The following is an 18920-nucleotide window of genomic DNA, read 5'->3' as shown; positions in this document are numbered from 1 at the left end:
GCTGTGAACCTGAAACTTCTCTAAAAAATAAAGTCTATTTTCTAAAATGTATAACAACAAAAAAAGGTAATTCGAAATAAATATTAATGGAAAAACCAAGTGTTTAAAGACACTACCTACTACTTTTCCTGAGGAAAAATTTTGGGAAGAAACTTCAACTTATATTTGGACTTATATTAATATCTTCAGCAGAGGGAAAAAGCAGAGTCAGACATGTGTCTCAAAGCTGGATGACCTCATGAAAGCCTGAATGCTACCATTCAAGCAGCCCTTATGGGTCCTGTGAATCTAGAAAGTTATTCTCCTCCATTTCTCTGATATTCTGTTCCTTCAAAGATGGAACACGTGTGCTAAGTCACTTCAGTTGTATCCAACTCTTTGTGACTCCATGGACTGCAGCCCACCAGGCTCCTCTGTCCACGCGATTCTCTGGACAAGAATACTGGAGTGGGTTGCCATGTCCTCCTCCAGGGGATCTTCCCGACCCAGGGGTCATATCTGCATCTCCTGCACTGGCAGGCGGATTCCTTACCACTAGCGCCACCTTGGAAGCCCATAAAGATGGAATAGCACTGGCCAAGTCATGTACCAAAACCAAGTTCCTCCTACCAGTAAATTCAAGGCCTCTGATCTTTCTCAGGAGAAACTCAAGAATGAATGAGAAGAGTAAATTTGAAGAAAGAAAAAAAAGAAATAATAAAATTAAAAGACATAAATAAAGGAGCACTGCTTGCTACCACAGCATGTTCAGCCAGCTCTCTGGGGGCCCTTTGTCCCTCGAGCATCCCGCTGCTCAGGGGAAAGCAGAAAGTGTGTGTTAAATACAAACTTTGCACAGCAGAGAGAGCTTCCTAAACCTTCCACACCTCCTTCTGCAATTAAGCCTGCAGCAGGTACCCACAGCAGAAGACTACTTACTGTGTTTACTAACAGTAAACACTACATGAGGGCCTCAAAGAATAATGGTGAAGGAAGAGAGACAGCTTCCACCAGCTGCTTCCATTTTCTCTTTATAGATATTAGTACAGTACAAAGTAACATCTCTTTTTAAAATCTAGCAAGAGAAACAGCTTAAGGTAGTCCATTCTGTACTTCTAACTCCAGGAGTTATTTTTAACACAATTGTTTGAAATAATAAATTAATTATTTAATTATTTTTATAAAGAACTTATAGTAATTTTATAAATAATTAAATTAAATAAATAGTAGTAAAGAAAATGTGGAAATGAGAAAAACCCATCACCCTTATATATGATTATCAACATCATTTTTGTATATTTCCCTCCAAGTGTTCTTCACCCATAAGTGTATTGTAGAACAACTGGTATTTTGAGCAGTTTGCACAAAGTCAATTACTCCATCAACCAGAAAATAAAAATTCAGAATCGATGTTTCCCAGAACAATATAACATGCATTAAGGGAACTGCACATGCACCCTATATGTTCAATTAACTTCTTGAGTATCTGTAAAGCTCGAAAAGGTGCCTTGAGAAACACACATTTTTGCACAATAAAGAATTCAAGTCTTCCATAACAAATCCTAAAATCAAAAGTTACACAGTCAGACATTCACCAAGGCTTTTGAGAGAAAGAATATGATAAAATTTCACAAAGCACACTTGAAATTAAATATTTATATGAATCGCAGAACCATCAGAGGAACATCATCTTCAAAACCATTAAGATCCAATAAAGCAACAGAGGTCTATAGGTCACTTATTTATGATTTGGCTACTTAAGGCCTGAGATCAAATTCTAACTGTGCAATCTTGAACAGGTTATCTACATTTCTCAACTTGTTTCTTTCTCAACTGTTTAACAACAACAAGGGTATGAGTGTGTGTGTATATAATATATGTATGTGTGAGTATATGTATATACATATATAGTTACATGGCTGTGTGAAAAATGACTTAAAGTATGTAATCTGTGGGGGCTCACATTTACTGGATGCTAACAACAAAAACAGCAATGCCTTAAGGGCGTCACATGCATTAATTCATTTAATTTTCATGCAATCCTACCTATGAAAGTAAAAGAAACTGTTGCTATCCTTCTTTTACAGATGAGGAAATTGAGGCTCAGAAGAGGTTAATAACTTACCCCAAATCCCTGCTACACTGTCTTCCAGTGTGCTTAACACATGATAAATACTCAATAAACAATAATTACAGTGTGCTTGCTACATGCCAGGAACTGTTCTAAGCACTCTACATTTATTAATAGAATTCTCAGAACAATTCTGAGACAGGTACTATTTTTATTTCCCATTTCACAGATGAGAGGATCGAAGCCAAAGAAATTAGGTTATTTTTTCCAAGGTCATATAGTTAATTGATAAGTGTTGGAACTGGGATTCCAACTCAGGTCCCAACACTGTTCTCTTCCAAATAAAAAAATAAACTTAAAAAAATTTTTTAATAAAAATAAAACCTTAACTGTTTTTCCCATAAAACTAAGTTATGAAACATGTTGTCACACAAAGTGTTCTGAGTTTATTTTCATGATTTTATTAAACATTTACAATTCCCAGGGTTTCAGCATGTGATCTTTCTGTGTTAATAAAGATCTAGACAAAAAGTATTCAACATTTCAGTTACACCTAAACATTTCTACTAAAAACAAGTGAATGATTTTCAACAAACTTTCTCGAGCCCCATCACTGTAAATAAATCGAACACCTCCATTCTCACCACTCTGGATCCCTTAAAACTTTAAAAAACAGAATCCACAGTCTGGAAACAAATGACACAGCAACTCCAGGGAAGAGAAGGGTTTCACTGATACAAACAAACCTACATAAAGCTTTCTTTGGCATCTCTGAAGCCTATACTACTTTGCAAGGATGGGATGCCTCTTTCATGATGGGTATTGATGACTCTCCTCCACCCTCACCCCTGCTTTACCACTAACGGTTGTCAACAGTCCTGGAGGGTCAGAGGAGTGCATGCAACAGACTAAATCTTTTGATTTCTGTTGGATACCACAGGGCATTTTGATGCTTCCTCAGCCAGCATCACTAGCGTCAGCCCACACACAGTAGTGAGGAGCAGCAGTGCCCACTGCCCACTGTGATGCCCCCAGCACAGGGTCTGTCTGTGCCTCGCCTCGGACCTGGAACCCCCTTCTGCATCACATACCACACTGGACTATCCAGTCCAGTATGTGAATCTGCCTCCTCCAAGGACAGTTTGTTCACAGTAAGAGCTGAGAAGCAACACATGTTTCTATACATCATGTCCATTTCCTGCCAACCACATCCTAAGTGAAAAACCAAAAGGTACAGAGATGGTGAGCAAATACAAGAGAACTTGTTTGAATGTGAAAAAGGAGTATCTATATTATAAGCCTGGCCAAATTATTTTTTTAGTGTTTCGTATACTAATAATGCCATAGCTTTAGGATGATTGCATTTTTAGTAACAAGCCATTTTATCTGTATGAACATAGAGGCTATGATCATTTTTTTTTTTTAATTTTTATCAGCCACGTCACATGGCTTACAGGATCTTAGCTCCCCAACCAGGGATGGAACCTGGGACCCCTGCAGTGGAAGCTCTGAGTCCTAACCACTGGATGGCCAGGGAATTCCCCTATAATCACTTTCTTTTCAAGAGGGAATTTAGAACTTCTCTGGTGGTCCAGTGGTTAAGACTCCAAGAGAGGAGGCATTTTTTTTTCCTTTTATCAAGAAAATAATTTTAAATTATATAAAATTTTAATGTTTATCATTAAAACTTTATTAAAATTTAAGTATTAATTTTTTCATTACAAGCATGTCACAAATTCTTTTTCAAAATTCACACTCAGCAATTATTTTAACATGAATTTTAGCCTCATAACTTAAATATAAAATTCTTCTGATGACTAACCAATGGCAAAATAAAGGTTTGAGAAGTTGCCACTGTTTTTCTCTTCAAAAAGGTACATAAAGAAAGTATTTTTGGAATTAACACAAATACAGCAGGGATCAACAGGAACATGGAACACATGTTTGGAGGAAGCAAGTTCTGTAGACTGAACATGTAGAGAGAAGAGAACCATCAGGAAGACAAACTGTTTTTAAAATGTGGACACGGCCAGTTTCTATCACATTCTACCGAAATGTTTTTAGTTTCCAAAACCACGATTAAACATCAAAAAAGATCAAAACCACCTCAAAGTGAGACAAGATATCTGGATAACAGAACATGAAGTCTCTGCCACATGAGTTAGTCATTTTATTTGGGATTCATTAGGATTCCCAGAGATACAGCTATCAGAAAATAATGTGTTCTTCTGCAACCTGTACATATAAAACCCTTTACATCAGGAAGCGTCCATTAAAACAAAAATAGATCACAAGCCAGGTCAGGAACAGATGTCTATGCACCTAAACCCTTACAACTGATCTTAACAGCTCCACAGTCACCATTTAAGGGTAAAGAGGAAACAGGGGTGCTCCTAGGAGGTCTCATGAATAGGAGGTTAGTTAACAACTTGCTAGGGGCCTCCCTAGTGGCTCAGATGGTAAAGAATCTGCCTGCAACACAGGAGACCTGGGTTCGATCCCTGGGTTGGGAAGATCCCCTGGAGAAGCAAATGGCAACCCACTCCAGTATTCTTGCCTGGAAAATTCCACGGGCAGAGGAACCTGGCAGGTTACAGTCCATGGGGTTGCAAAGAGTCAGACACCACTGAGAGACTAGTTGGCTGACTAACGATTTACATGCTACCATTAGTGAGGTAGGTCTAGAAATATTCAAATATTAATTTAAATTTAATATGTAACATAGATACACAAAACTTTTTTATTTGACTGACTAAATACAGTCTAAGACCTAATGTGTTGTATTCACATCTTTGTTCAGAGACAATTGCTCGTTTTTTTCCTGGAAACTGGCTGGTAGAACATTCACTACCTGGAAATAGTAGTCTTTCTTTTTAGTAGTCCTCTCTTTTTAATCTTCCTAACTGTGAACAAGTTAATAAACAGAGTGACTTCACATTTAAAATTTTTCCTTTAAGAATATTCTGAACTTTTTCTTAAGCCAAGTCTGCTCAACAGATTTGAACACTAGAGCTCAATCATTTTTTTATGCAACTATTAAATTTCTATTATCTAAACTACATGCATCCCAAGCATGAACACCAAATGACATTCTGGCATCACTTGAAAACGGAGCTGCAAAGTCTGGTTTTATGTACAGTATAAAATCCATTTAGAGCACTAAACCACCATTTCATAAAAAGACAAACCTTTAAATAATTTATAGCACTACTAAATCTAGAGTTCCTAGTAGATTTAAAAACAGTATTTAAAATATCACATTAGATTAAAACCATCAGCAAGAAGCCTACTTCCTTATGTCATAACCCGTCAAGTGAAAATGCAATACCAGCAGGCCATCTAGTGACCATTCAAGGGTTAGGAAAAAACTTCAATGAATTTAAAAAGCTTCAATATTTTCCAGTGTCTTCTATCTTCTTAAATAAAAATGTGTGCACCAAAGCACATTGCGAAAATAAAGATGCTCTGACAAAATACTGAAAAATTAAATATATAAATGACTACACTGTGTATTCCAATTTTACTACATAAGCCAGATCAAAAGAGAAATAAGACAATCCAGAGATGCCAGAACCAAAATACTCTTCATCCTAAAATACCCACTGTAGAGCACCCTAAAAATATTTTTTTTCTCAGTGAAAATCAATTCCATATATTAGCAATGATAAAAATCTGTATTATAAAGCATCCACCTGCAACACAGGAGACCTGGGTTTGATCCCTGGGTTGGGAAGATCCTCTGGAGAACAGCATGGCAACTTACTCCAGTATTCCTGCCTGGAAAATCCCATGGACAGAAAAGCCTGGCAGGCTACGGTCCATCAGGTCACAAAGAGTCAACACAACTGAAATGACTTCACACATTTGACTCCAATAAAAATTTCCCATTTCTTTCTTGGATGGACTGATTAATTTTTTGTTGGTAGTAAGAGAATGCTAAAGAAACAATACCTAGTAGAATTCATTTTGTTAAGTCTCTCCAATACCAAGCAGCAGATAGAAAAAAATTCCACCCATCACCAGGGGAGGCAGCACTTCTCAATCTTGGGACAAATAACTTCACCTTCCTGAATTTGTTTTCTCATCAGTAAAATGAGGAAAATTACAACTACTTCTCAGAGTCTTACAAATTCAATGCAATAATGCTACTGAAGTGACTACCAAAGGCTTCTGCACAGGGTAAGAGTCCAGCTCACAGGAGTTCTTGCTGCAGGTTTCCACCTCTGCCCATCATCCCCTTCCACTCACAATTACATTCTTACACATAATGCTGGTCAACACAGACCCACTAATAAATCTTCACATCCCCACTCACACACACTATAAACCTATGAAGATTTGGTTACTATTCTCTGCTTTAAAATACCACTGTATTCAACATATTCATGTTTTCCACTCCCAATCTATATTTGTGACATTTGGCCACCTGATGCAAAGAGTCAGCTCACTGGAAAAGGTCCTGATGCTGAGAAAGACTGAGGGCAGGAAGAGAAGGGGATGACAGAGGATGAGATGGTTGGATTGCATCACAGACTCAGTGAACATGAGTTTGAGCAAGCTCCAGGAGATGGTGAAGGGACAGGGAAGCCTGGAGTGCTACAGTCCATGGGGTCACAAAGAGTCAAACACAACTGAGCGACTGAGCAACAACCCACCTTTGGAAACCCTAACAAATGTCTTTGTGATGACAATGAAGTTCAACTGCATTGGCTACTCCTGGATCACCATGTAGAAAGTTTGTTAGAAAGACTGCACATTATAGTAAGTCACCTCATGATCAGGGTGCTATAGGCAAGCAAACTCCTTGTATCACCATAAACTTTGAGCTGAATGTCAGGTATTCACAAGGGGGTGAATACCCCCATGTGCCCTAATGCTCATTTGAGATTCAACGTTGTGAGAAAGTCAATCAAAAGAGAATAAACATCAGAATAGAAGTAGTTATGTCTATGTGTGAATTTCTTTCTTGAATTTTTAAAAAAATTCTATCTCATCTTATAAAAGAAAAGAATTTATACAGTCATTCTAGCTTATAATTATAAATAACGGCTGTAAGAACCAAATATCCAAAAGTAAAGGTTGTAAGGAACAAAGCTAGTGGGGGTGATGGAATTCTAGCTGAGCTATTTCAAATCCTAAAAGATGATGCTGTTAAAGTGCTATAGTCTATATGCCGGCAAATATGGAAAACTTGGCAGTGGCCACAAGACTGGAAAAGGTCCGTTTTCATTCCAATCCCAAAGAAAGGCAATGCCAAAGAATGTTCAAACTACCACACAATTGTACTCATTTCACATACTAGCAAGGTAACGCTCAAAATTCTCCAAGTTAGGCTTCAACAGTACCTAAACCAAGAACTTCTAGATGTTCAAGCTGGATTTAGAAAACCCAGAGGAACCAGAGAGCAAATCGCCAACATCCCTTGGGTCACAGATAAAGCTAAAGAATTCCAGAAAAACATCTACTTCTGCTTCATTGCCTATGCTAAAGCCTTTGACTGTGTGGTGGTGGTTTACAAGCTAAGTCGTGTCCAACTCTTGAGACCCCATAGACCGTAGCCTGACAGGCTCCTCTGTCCATGGGATTCTCCAGGCAAGAATATTGGAGTGGGTTGCCATTTCCTTGGACTGTGTGAATCACAACAAACTGTAGAAAATTCTTCAAGAGATGGGAATACCGGACCATCTTACCTGTCTCCTGAGAAACCTGTATGCAGTCCAAGAAGCAACAGGTAGAACTAGACATGAAACAACGGACTGGTTCCAAATTGGGAGAGGAGTATGTCAAGGCTGTGTATTGTCACCCTGCTTATTTAACTTATATGCAGAGTACATCATGTGAAATGCCAGGCTGGATGAAGCACAAGCTGGAATCAAGACTGCAAGGAGAAATATCAATAACTTCAGATATGCAGATGACACCACATTTATGGCAGAAAGTGGAGAGGAATTAAAGAGCCTGTAGATGAAGGTGAAAGAGAAGAGTGAAAAAGCTGGCTTATAACTCAACATTCAGAAAATGAAGATCATGGCATCCTGTCCCACCACTTCATGGCAAATAGATGGGGAAAAAAATGGAAACAGTGACAGATTTTATTTTCTTGGGCTCCAAAATCACTGTGGACAGTGATTGCAGCCATGAAATTAAAAGACGCTTGCTCCCTGGAAGAAGGACAAACCTAGACAGTGTATTAAAAACCAGAGACATTACTTTGCCAACAACAGTCAAAGCTATGGTTTTTCCAGCAGCTGAATGTGAGAGGTGGACCATAAAAAAGGCTGAACATCGAAGAATTGGTGCTTTTGAACTATGGTGTTGGAGAAGACTCTTGAGAATCCCTTGGACTGCAAGGAGATCAAACCTAAAGGAAATCAATCCTGAATATTCACTGGAAGAATTTATGCTGAAGCTGATACGACAATAGTTTGGCCACCTGATGTGAAGAGCCAACTAACTAGAAATGACCCTGATGATGGGAAAGATTGAAGGCAGAAGGAGAAGGGGACGACAGAGAAAGAGATCGCTAAGTGGCATCACCGACTAATGGACATGAGTTTGAGGAGCTCTGGGAGATGGTGAAGGACAGGGGAGCCTGGCGTGCTGCAGTCCACAGGGGTCTCAAAGAATAGGACACAACTGAGCAACTGAACAACAAACGACCAAAAATTAAGGTTCATGAGGCAGGAATCTGTACTGCTTAATTCACTGCCACATCCACAGTGGTTTGCAACAGTGCCTAGTATGTACAGCACCAAGTATTTGCTAAATTAATTTACAGGATCAATCAGTATAAGCAGAAATACATACTTTCAATGTGAAGTGAAATAATTTCCTGAGGAAAGCACATAATTGAAATCTTTCCCCAAAAGAGGGTGGTACCTGAAAAAGCAACTGCATTAAGGAAGCATTTACATTTCTTTTGTCAACACCCAAATGAGTAATTTTTCAAAAGAAAATTTCTGTCTTAAACTAGAATATTGTCAGAATATCCTTCTGCTGTAAAATTATTTATATTGTACTTGAGGTGTAATGAGGACACTTGAAAGTAAAAGCCAGAGGCATGTGGAAATGAGTTCTAGGAATTCATGTACCTGGAGTCTTAGATACAGAATTCAATATATTCATGAGCAAGTTAGCGCAGATCTCTGAAATACTCATAGGTTAACTGTGTGAACACAATTAGACAACATATACACTCAGTGCAAAGACCAAGTGGGAAACCACTATAGTAATTCAAGGTAGAACTGGTTAGAAGCTAAAGCAGAAGAAAGACCACTTTCCCCCAGTTCTAACCACCAAAGCAAATATTTTAAAAAACAAAGCCCCACATACATGTCCCTTACAACATGCATTTACTAGACATTAGTTCCTTATCTATTCCTTTTTTCAAAACCTTAAATGAAACTGTCCAATTATGAGACTGTCTAGCAAGCATAATATAGACTAATAAAAGGAAGAATAGACCATAACATAGACCATATAAAAGGAAGAATAGGTACAATCATTAATTAGGAACAAACAAATTAGGAGCAAGGCAATAATTACGGCCACAGAGACTAAGGCAAGTAACAGCAGCAATAAAAGGGGGGAAAAATAGGTAAACACTGTAGTGAAAGACATAAGAAAAAATGCAGCTTCAAACCAAACTATGGAGAACCTTGAACACAAATCACCTTAATCCTATAAACACTGGGAAAAATCAATACACATTGTAGAGTAAATGACAGAAAGGATTAGACTACATTTTAGAAAGATGATTCTGCCAACAACATTAAATGGAATAAAAGGCATATAGAACTGGAGGTGCAGTGACCACTTGAGGGAATATTGAGTAGAGTGAGGCTAAAATTATAGTGACAGTCAGTCCTGTATTTTTTACCACTGGGTTGCAGGGGAAGCAAAATCCTGGGTGTAACAGATATCATGTGAGCCTGTAGTTTCACTTTACAGAATCATGGTTAAAAATAAGTCAATACAGTGAAGAATCTTGGATTGAATCAGAGAACAGGAAAGGACATTAGTAGAAAAACTGGTGAAATCCAAATAAGCTTGTGCTTTAGTACCAAGGTTAATTATTCAGTTCTGAGAAACGATCTATGATTATGCAAGTTATTAACCTAAGAGGAAGCTAATGAAGGATATATGAGAAATCTGTCCTACTTTTAGACTCACAGAAGAGTCACGAAATTTTATCAAGATAAATTTTAAAAAAAATCATCTGACCACTACTACCAAAAAAAATAGCCTCTATGTACTAAAGGGTCAAATTCAAATGATGCTATTCTGAGCAGGGCCTCCAAGAAGAGTTTAGGAATTGAAGGAAAGAAAGAAAGGAAGGAGAATAGCCATCACATATTAAGTAACTAATCCCTTTTAAGTGTCTGAACTATCTGGAATTATCTAAAGCCCATAAAATGGTCTCAGAAAGTCATGAACCAAAATTTTACAACAGTATCTATGTGTATTTTTCTGAAGTTTCATAAAACACATAAGAATCACTAATGAGATGTAAAAAACAGATAATTCAAACTAATAGAAAATAGAACCATGTATAACTTTCTAACATTGATATGACAAGTCTTAAGTTAAAAAAGAAAATACAGGTTCAATACACAAAACATACAAACAAAATTATATCAAAATACAAAGAAAGGAACTTCCCTGGTGGTCCAGTGGTTAAGAGTCCACCTGTCAATGCAGGAGACATGGATTCGATCCCTGGTTCGGGAAGATCCCACATGCCACAGAGCAACTAAGGCCCTGTGTCACAACTACACAGCCCACACACCTTGCCTACTGAGCTCATGACCCCAGCTACTGAAGCCTGCACACTGCCCCAAGAGAAGTCAAGGCAATGAGAAGATCGTGCACTGCGATGAGGACTAGCCCCAGCTTGCTGCAACTAGAGAAGGCCTGCATACAGCAATAAAGACACAGCACAGCCAAAAATAAATTTAAAAAGAAAGAAAAAATATTGAAAACACAGCTCAACGAAAATGACATAGAATACTTACTGTGCATGCGTGCTACGTTGCTTCAGTTGTGTCTGACTCTTAGCAACCCCACGGTCTGTAGCCCTCTTGGTTCCTCTTGTCCATGGGATTCTCCAGACAAGGATATTGGAGTGGGTTGCCATTTCCATCTCCAGAGGATCTTCCCAACCCAGGGACTGAACTTGCATCTCTTAATTGGCAGGCAAGTTTTTTACCACTAGTTCCACCTTACTAATGTCATACAAATTTATAAGGAAACTATAAACAACCCCATAAAGTAGAGTAAGGATAGACAGTACACTGAAAATGGAACAGATTTCACAACTGACCACCATCTAACAAGGAGAAAGACCAGCTAATCTATAAAATCAAACCTTCCCGAGTCCATCACAAAGCTGAGGTCCTAACGCAATAACATGAACTGCTTCCGAACCCACCAAAAAGAGTCAAGACGCATGATTTATCTCCCTATAGTAGAGGCTGGGAAGAAGCGATGGCTGTAGTAAAGACAGAAAGAAGAAAACAGCTTTAAAGATTTTAAAACTCTAATGGCTGAGTGTGGACTTGTGTGGCAGGTTGTTATCACTGGGAACCCAGACACTAAGAGTTCTGCACTCACCTTAAGCGAACCTCTAACAGGTTTGCAGAAGGAAGATGAGGAGTAGGTCTGGGGACCAGTGAGTGAGCCCTCTCAGTGGTGCAGGCACAAGGCTCTGCCTGCCCCCCGCAACACTGTCTCATCCAACACAAAAGCCTTAAGCTGATGGCGGATGGCAAGGACCCCTCACTCCACCCAGGGTCCACTATTTTGGGGGAGGTCTGTAGAAGCAAGTAGTCATGTACAGACATGAGAGTTGGATCATAAAGAAAGCTGAGCACTGAAGAATTGATGCTTTTGAATTGTGGTGCTGGAGAAGACTCTTGAGAGTCCCTTCGACTGCAGGGAGATCAAACCAGTCAATCCCAAAGGAAATCAACCCTGAGTATTCACTGGAAGGACTAAAGTTGAATGAAGCTGAAGCTCCAATACTTTGGTCAGCTGATGCCGAGAGTCAACTCACTTGAAAAGACCCTTATGCTGGGAAAAATTAAAGGCAAAAGGAGAAGGGGCCAGCAGAGGATAAGATGGTTAGATAGCATCACTGATTCAATGGACATGAATTTGAGCAGACTTTGCGGAGGACAGAGGAGCCTGGCATGCTTTAGTCCATGGGGTTACAAAGATTGGAACACAACCTCACGACTGAACAACAGCAACAACAGAACCACGTATGGTCCACCGAAAGGAGGCAGAAGAAATTGTCTTGGCCCAAGACCCTGAACCAATACAAACCAGGGATCTACACGTGAGGAGCACAAGACTCATCCTCCAAGACCTCCTGGGTTCAAAGAGAGGCTAGCTACCATGCAGGGAGGGGGAGAGACATTGAGAAAGAACCCCCTCAGGCCCTAGGGACGTAGGTCCTGCTTAAGACTGAAGCTGGGACTCCCCTGGTGGGAGAGTGGATAAGAACCTGCCTGCCAAGGAAGCGGATACATGTTTCATCCCTGCTCTAGGAAGATTCCACATGCCACAGAGCAGCTAAGCCTGTGCGCCACAGCTACTGAGCCTGTATGCCGAGAGCCTGCGCTCCGCAGCAGCAGAAGCAACCGCAGTGAGAAGCCCGTGCACCACAATGAAGAGCAGCCCCTGCTCGCCACAACTAGAGAAAGCCCATGCAAAGCAATGAAGACCCAGCATAGTCAAAAAAATAAAAAGAAAGAAGTTAATTAATTTAAAAAATATTGCCCCTCCTTTATTAAAAAAGAAAAAAGACTGAAGCTGGAACTTCAGTAGAACTGGGAACCATCACCACTTCCCCATCATGAGCCCAGCTGCTGCTGCTGCTGCTAAGTCGCTTCAGTCATGTCCAACTCTGTGCAACCCCATAGACGGAAGCCCACCAGGCTCCCCCATCCCTGGGATTCTCCAGGCAGGAATACTGGAGTGGGTTGCCATTTCATCCTCCAATGCATGAAAGTGAAAAGTGAAAGTGAAGTCGCTCAGTCGTGTCCGACTCGTAGCGACCCCATGGACTGCAGTCTACCAGGCTCCTCTGTCCATGGGATTTTCCAGGCAAGAGTACTGGAGTGGGGTGCCACTGCCTTCTCCGATGAGCCCAGCTAGCACTAGGTAATGAATGGTAACAAGTGTGGTAATAAGCCACAGTAGTTTACTGCTGAGAGAGGAGCAAGAAGACTAGTACAGGCTAGTTAAATGTTAAAAGCTGCAGGTAAAGTACAAACACCAGGGAAAGCTCTCTGCAGGCTGGATCCCACACTAAGGACGAGGTGGAATAGCTCACCACTGGAGAAACCTGTTAGTACATTAAAAGTAACCATAGAATACGGAAACTCAACACATAAAATCATAGAGAATCTGCAAGAGACTACCCAAAACTACTAAAGTTAATCAACGAATTCGGTAAAGTTGCAGGTTACAAAATTAATACACAGAAATCTGTTGCATTTCTATACACTAACAATGAGCTATCAGAAAGAGCTCTTAAGAAGACAATTCCATTTACAATCACATCAAAAAGAATAAGATAGGAATACATCTAGCTAAGCACGTAAAAGACTTGTTATCAGAAAACTAAAAGACACTAATGAAAGAAAATGAAGATGACACATGGAAAGATATACCTTGGCCATGGACTGGAAGAATTAATACAGTTAAAATGAGCACACTACTCAAGGCAATCTACAACTTCAATACAATCCCTAACAAATTACTAATGGCATTTTTTACAGTAGTGGAACAAATAATCTTAAATTTTGTATGGAAACACATGACTCCAAACAGCCAAAATAATCTTGAGAAAGAAGAACAAAGCTGAAGGTATCATGCTCCCTAAAAATTTCAAACTACACTATAAAGCTATAGTCATAAAAAAAATTAAGGTACAAAAACAGACACATAGATCAAACAAACAGAATAAAGAGCCCAGAAACGAACCCACACTTATATGGGCAATTAATCTACAACAAGGGGGCCAAGAATACACAATAGGAAAAAGACAGCCTCTTCAATAAGCAATTTTAGGAAAACTGGATGGCTACATGCAAAAGAATCAAACTGGCCCACTTTCTCATACCATATAAAAAAATAAATTCAAAATGGATTAAAGTCTTAAATATAAGACCTGAAACCATAAAACTTCTACAAGAAAACACACACCGTATGCTCTCTGGCCTTAATAACATTTTTTTTTTTGGCTATGTCTCCTCAGCAATGGAAACATGATCAAAAATAAACATATGGGACTACAACTAAAAGCATTTGCACAGCAAAGGAAATTAACAACAAAACAAAAAGGTCACCTACTGAATGAGAGACGATATTTTTCAAATGATACATCTGATAAGGTTAATATCCAAAATATACAAAGAACTCATACAACTAACATTAAAAAAAAAAAAAAAGATTAAAAAATGGGCAGAGGCTCTGAGAAGCTGAACAGACATTTTCACAAAGAAGACAGGCAACTGATAAGCAGGTACATGAAAAAATGCTCAACATCACTGACCATCAGGGAAATACAAATCAAAACCCTAATGAGATATCACCTCACACCTGTCAGAATGGCTATTATCAAAAACACAACAAGTTATAACAAGTATTGTCAAGAATGTGTAGAAAAGGGAACCCTCATACTCTATTGGTGGAATATGTATTAGTGTAGCCACTATGGAAAACAGTATGGACAGTCCTCAGAAAGTTAAAAATAGGACTATTGTATGATCCAGCATTAACTCTTCTAGGTATTTGTCCAAAGAAAATAAAAACACTAATTAGAAAAATTATACACACCCCTATGTAACATTATTTACACATTCAAGATATGGATGCACCCCAAGTACCCATCAATAGATGAATGGATAAAGTTGTGGTATATGTATACAGTGAAATATGAGCCATAAAAGAGAATGGAATCTTGCCACTTATGACAATATGGATGACCCAGAGGATATGATTAAATCAGACAGAGAAAAATAAATGATTTTTTTTTTAACTTTATGATTTCACTTATATGTGGAATATAAAAAAACAAATGAACAAGCTTAACAAAACAGAGACAGAGTTATTGACACAGAGAACAAAAAGGTGTTTACCAGAAGAGAGAGAAGTGGGGAGAAGGAAAGAAATAGGTGAGGTTGATTCAGAGGGACAAACTTACAGCTCCAAGAGAAACATACAATGTGGTGAATATAGCTAATAACGAAGTAATATTTTTGTGGTGACATGTAATAACTAGGTTTACTGGGGTGATCATTTTGAAATGTATAAAAACACCATTCTCTTATGTGACAGAAACCAACCCAGGGTTCTAGGTCAATTATGCTTTAAAAACACACAAACATACAAACAAACTCACAAAAAAAGAGATCAGACTTGCAGTTACCAGAGGAAGGGGTGGGGAGGAGAGGGACCTGGAGGAAAGCAGGCAAGAGGCACAGTCTCCAGTGATGGGTGAGTGAGTCCTGGGGATGTCATGTCCAACATTACAAGTGCCATTAGCACCGCTGTATGCCATATACTAAAGCTCCTAAGAGAGCAAATCCTAAGTCATTAGCCCTGATGTCTGTTATATACTAAAGTTCCTAAGAGAGTAAATCCTAAGAGTTATCACACACACACACACAAATATTTATAATTCTTTAATTTTGGGTCTATATGAGATGATGGATGTTCACTAAACTTACTGTGACAGTCACTTCATGATGTAAGTCAAATCATTATGCTATACACTATAAACATATAATGCTGTATGTCAATTATGTCTCAATAAAATTGGAAGGAAAAAAGACTTAAAATATACATGTTACTCCATATTACCACCACCCTTTATTTGGAGAGGGAATGTTATAAAACGGACATAGTCATTCTCTGGGAATTCGCTCTTTGACATTCTCTTACCCGTTCCTGTAGAAGCTCCACCACCTGCTGGACACAATCATTTACATCACAGGAGTCTGTTTTCAGCACTAATTCAGGGGCCTCTGGTTTTTCATATTCAGAATCAATCCCAGTGAAACCTATAAAAGGTAACAGATGATAGACAGGGTGGAAATTAAAATAGGTTTCTTCCTTCAGTGCAAGTCTCTGCTATGCTGAAGTTCATTTTTACACTCTCCCTTTTAGGTTACAGGGTTATATTACTGAAACTTCTTTCTGGGGAGAAGATTTCTAATTAAACTTTTGTTCCTTCTCTGAACATAAACAGTCGTTCCTCCTTATTCGCAGCGATCATGTTCAATGAAGTCGCCACAAATATGGAAGTAGTGAATACTAAACCACGCCTCCACGAAGAAACACGGAAGTACTGAATACTACACCACGCCTCCAAGGAGAAACACGGAAGTAGTGAATACTAAACCACGCCTCCAAGGAGAAACACGGAAATAGTGAATACTAAACCACGCCTCCAAGGAGAAACACGGAAGTAGTGAATACTAAACCACGCCTCCAAGGAGAAACATGCAGGTGGGCTCCTGTGAGCCTCTTGTCACCAAATTTTTATCAACCAATCAATATATAACTTTTTATGAGTATTTCTTTATATGTATATATAGTTGATTCATTAGCACCAAAATAATAGCTAGGAGCACTAGAATTCACGTCTGAACAAATCTTATCTAACACGTGTTATCTCCACAAGGCAGGTCAGTCTTCCTGCAGTTCAAACTACTAGATAACACTTCAGCACTATGCCAGGGAAGAGGAGTGCATTTTAAAAAGCAAACAACAAAAATTAAAAGCTAACAAACAAAAAGCTAAAAAACAAAAGACACGGTGCTAAATAGGCCACGTAAAGGACGCCCCTTCACAGCATGAGAGCTGACACACAAAGGCGCTGTTCAAACTTGAGCTGGGAGTGTGCACTCTGGGTGACTGAAGTGTTGCTGCTCTGTATGTGTTTATAAGCCAAAGCACTGTGGGTACACTGATGTGGGGGTTACAAATAAACATGAGTGAGTAGGCACATGTGCAGATCTGGAATCTTCAGATAATGAGGACAGACAATACTTCTATCACCTTTCCTTTTCTCTGTTAAGTAAGCGCCTTGTATGAAAAAACAGGTATGCATACCAAGTGATTCAGAGCATCCAATTTCTCCACAGGGACACAGGAGATAGCGCCTAAGCCCTGGGCATAAAACCAACCTCATCTAGGTTTTCTTTCCTCTCAGTGCAAAAACTGATGCCAAGTCAATCTGTCCATTATATTCACCAGGATTATCTGCAGCCAAATTATAGCTCTGCAGGCTTCTTCTGCCATCACATTAACTGTTCAAGATCATATTAGGTTAATCAAGATCGATTAACTACTATTAGCTCAAGCAAAACGTAGGTGAGGAATCCTGTTATATCATCAAATACGTTCCACAATCAAATGCAGTCAATTTAGGTATTAACCACTATTTAGATTTTCCCTATCATATATGCACTACTGTGTAACTGCTAGAAGAGAAAGAATACATGTTGCTACCACAGAATGGGCTGGCTGAGTTAAAGTACGCTATTCCTGTCTTTCACATTACTCCATACCTAAGTCATTCAGGGCCTGTTTGCCCTGAAACATCAATTCCTTGGTTAGAATGGTAAATATGAAATTAAAATCACTACTATTAAGAGGCATAGGCATCGAATGAACCGACTTACAAAACAGAGACTCACAGAATTAGAGAATGAACTTAATGATTGCAGGAGAAGGATAAGAGGAAGGGACAATTAGGGAGTTTGGGATGGACATGTACACTCTGCTATATTTAAAATGGATAACCAAAAGGACCTACTGTATGGCACAGGGAACTCTGCTCAAAGTTATGTGGCAGTCTCAATGGGAGGGGAGTTTGGGGAAGAATGGATACATGTATTATGTATGGCTGAGTCCCTTTGCTATTCACCTGAAACTATCACAACATTGTTCACTGACTATATTCCAATATAAAATTCAAAGTTTTTTTTCTTAAAAAGAGGCATAGGTATCAAAGGAGCCTTAAGATGAGCACTACAAGTCTATAACCCACCTATTTCATTCTTTTTCTATCTCATATTCCTAAATATCACATTAAGTCCCAAGCCTAAGAAGAAATTTTTGCATTACTGATACTTCCAACAGTATTACTGGTGAGTCATAGTAACATAGGTAGGGAACAAACAAATCTGGTTATTTAAAACTCTAGTTCATAAGTTCTAAATTCTCAAATGTAGCTACAACTTGGAATCACCAGGTCCTAACCTCAGGAGATTCTAATTTCATTGGTCTGCGGTTCAGCCTTGGCACTAGATTTTTTAGGTTCTCCTAGGTGATCCTTGTGTGCAGCAAAGCTTGAAGATCACTGTGTTAGGAGGTTTGGTTTAACATTTTAAAAGTCCAGGAAGTTTCTTCCTAATTAATTTATCCCATCAGTGATTATAATAAATGTATATTGTGAGGAAAACATTTATATAAGTAGGTTATAACTACTGAAGCATTAATCATGAAAATAATCTAGGTATTAAAGTATCTGACATAGGCATACACTTACAGTTTAGTAGTGCCATATAAAAGCCTGAGGTCCACTGAATGGATGTAATACCACCTGTTCTTGAATGTTTACCATCAAGGCTCATTGCTAGGAAACTCTCTAAGCACCACTCTAACAATGAATAAATGATTTCTAAAAACTACCCAGTCAGGAACTCTAGTATCATGGCTAACCTAAAATAAATAAATGTGGGTACATTTATGCACACAGGTATACATTAATCTAAGGAACGTTTTATCAATGCCTAATCAGAGGAACTAAGAAATACTTGGCAAACAAGCAACACATAGAAAACTGAACACA

At 38.8% G+C, this 18920-nt stretch overlaps 1 protein-coding gene across 1 annotated transcript in view; it reads right to left on the bottom strand.

The window, feature by feature from the left end:
- Nucleotides 1–18920, bottom strand: part of PAPSS1 (3'-phosphoadenosine 5'-phosphosulfate synthase 1) — a 111034-nt gene that overhangs the window by 62222 nt on the left and 29892 nt on the right. Inside the window, exon 5 of the mRNA XM_043870951.1 lies at nt 16004–16122. Coding sequence (XP_043726886.1) covers nt 16004–16122 — 119 coding nt within the window. The remainder of the gene's footprint in view (nt 1–16003; nt 16123–18920) is intronic.

This window comes from Cervus elaphus, chromosome 17 (assembly GCF_910594005.1).
Source record: "Cervus elaphus chromosome 17, mCerEla1.1, whole genome shotgun sequence".
Classification (NCBI taxonomy): domain Eukaryota; kingdom Metazoa; phylum Chordata; class Mammalia; order Artiodactyla; family Cervidae; genus Cervus; species Cervus elaphus.
This window is presented reverse-complemented; position numbering and strand designations above follow the sequence as displayed.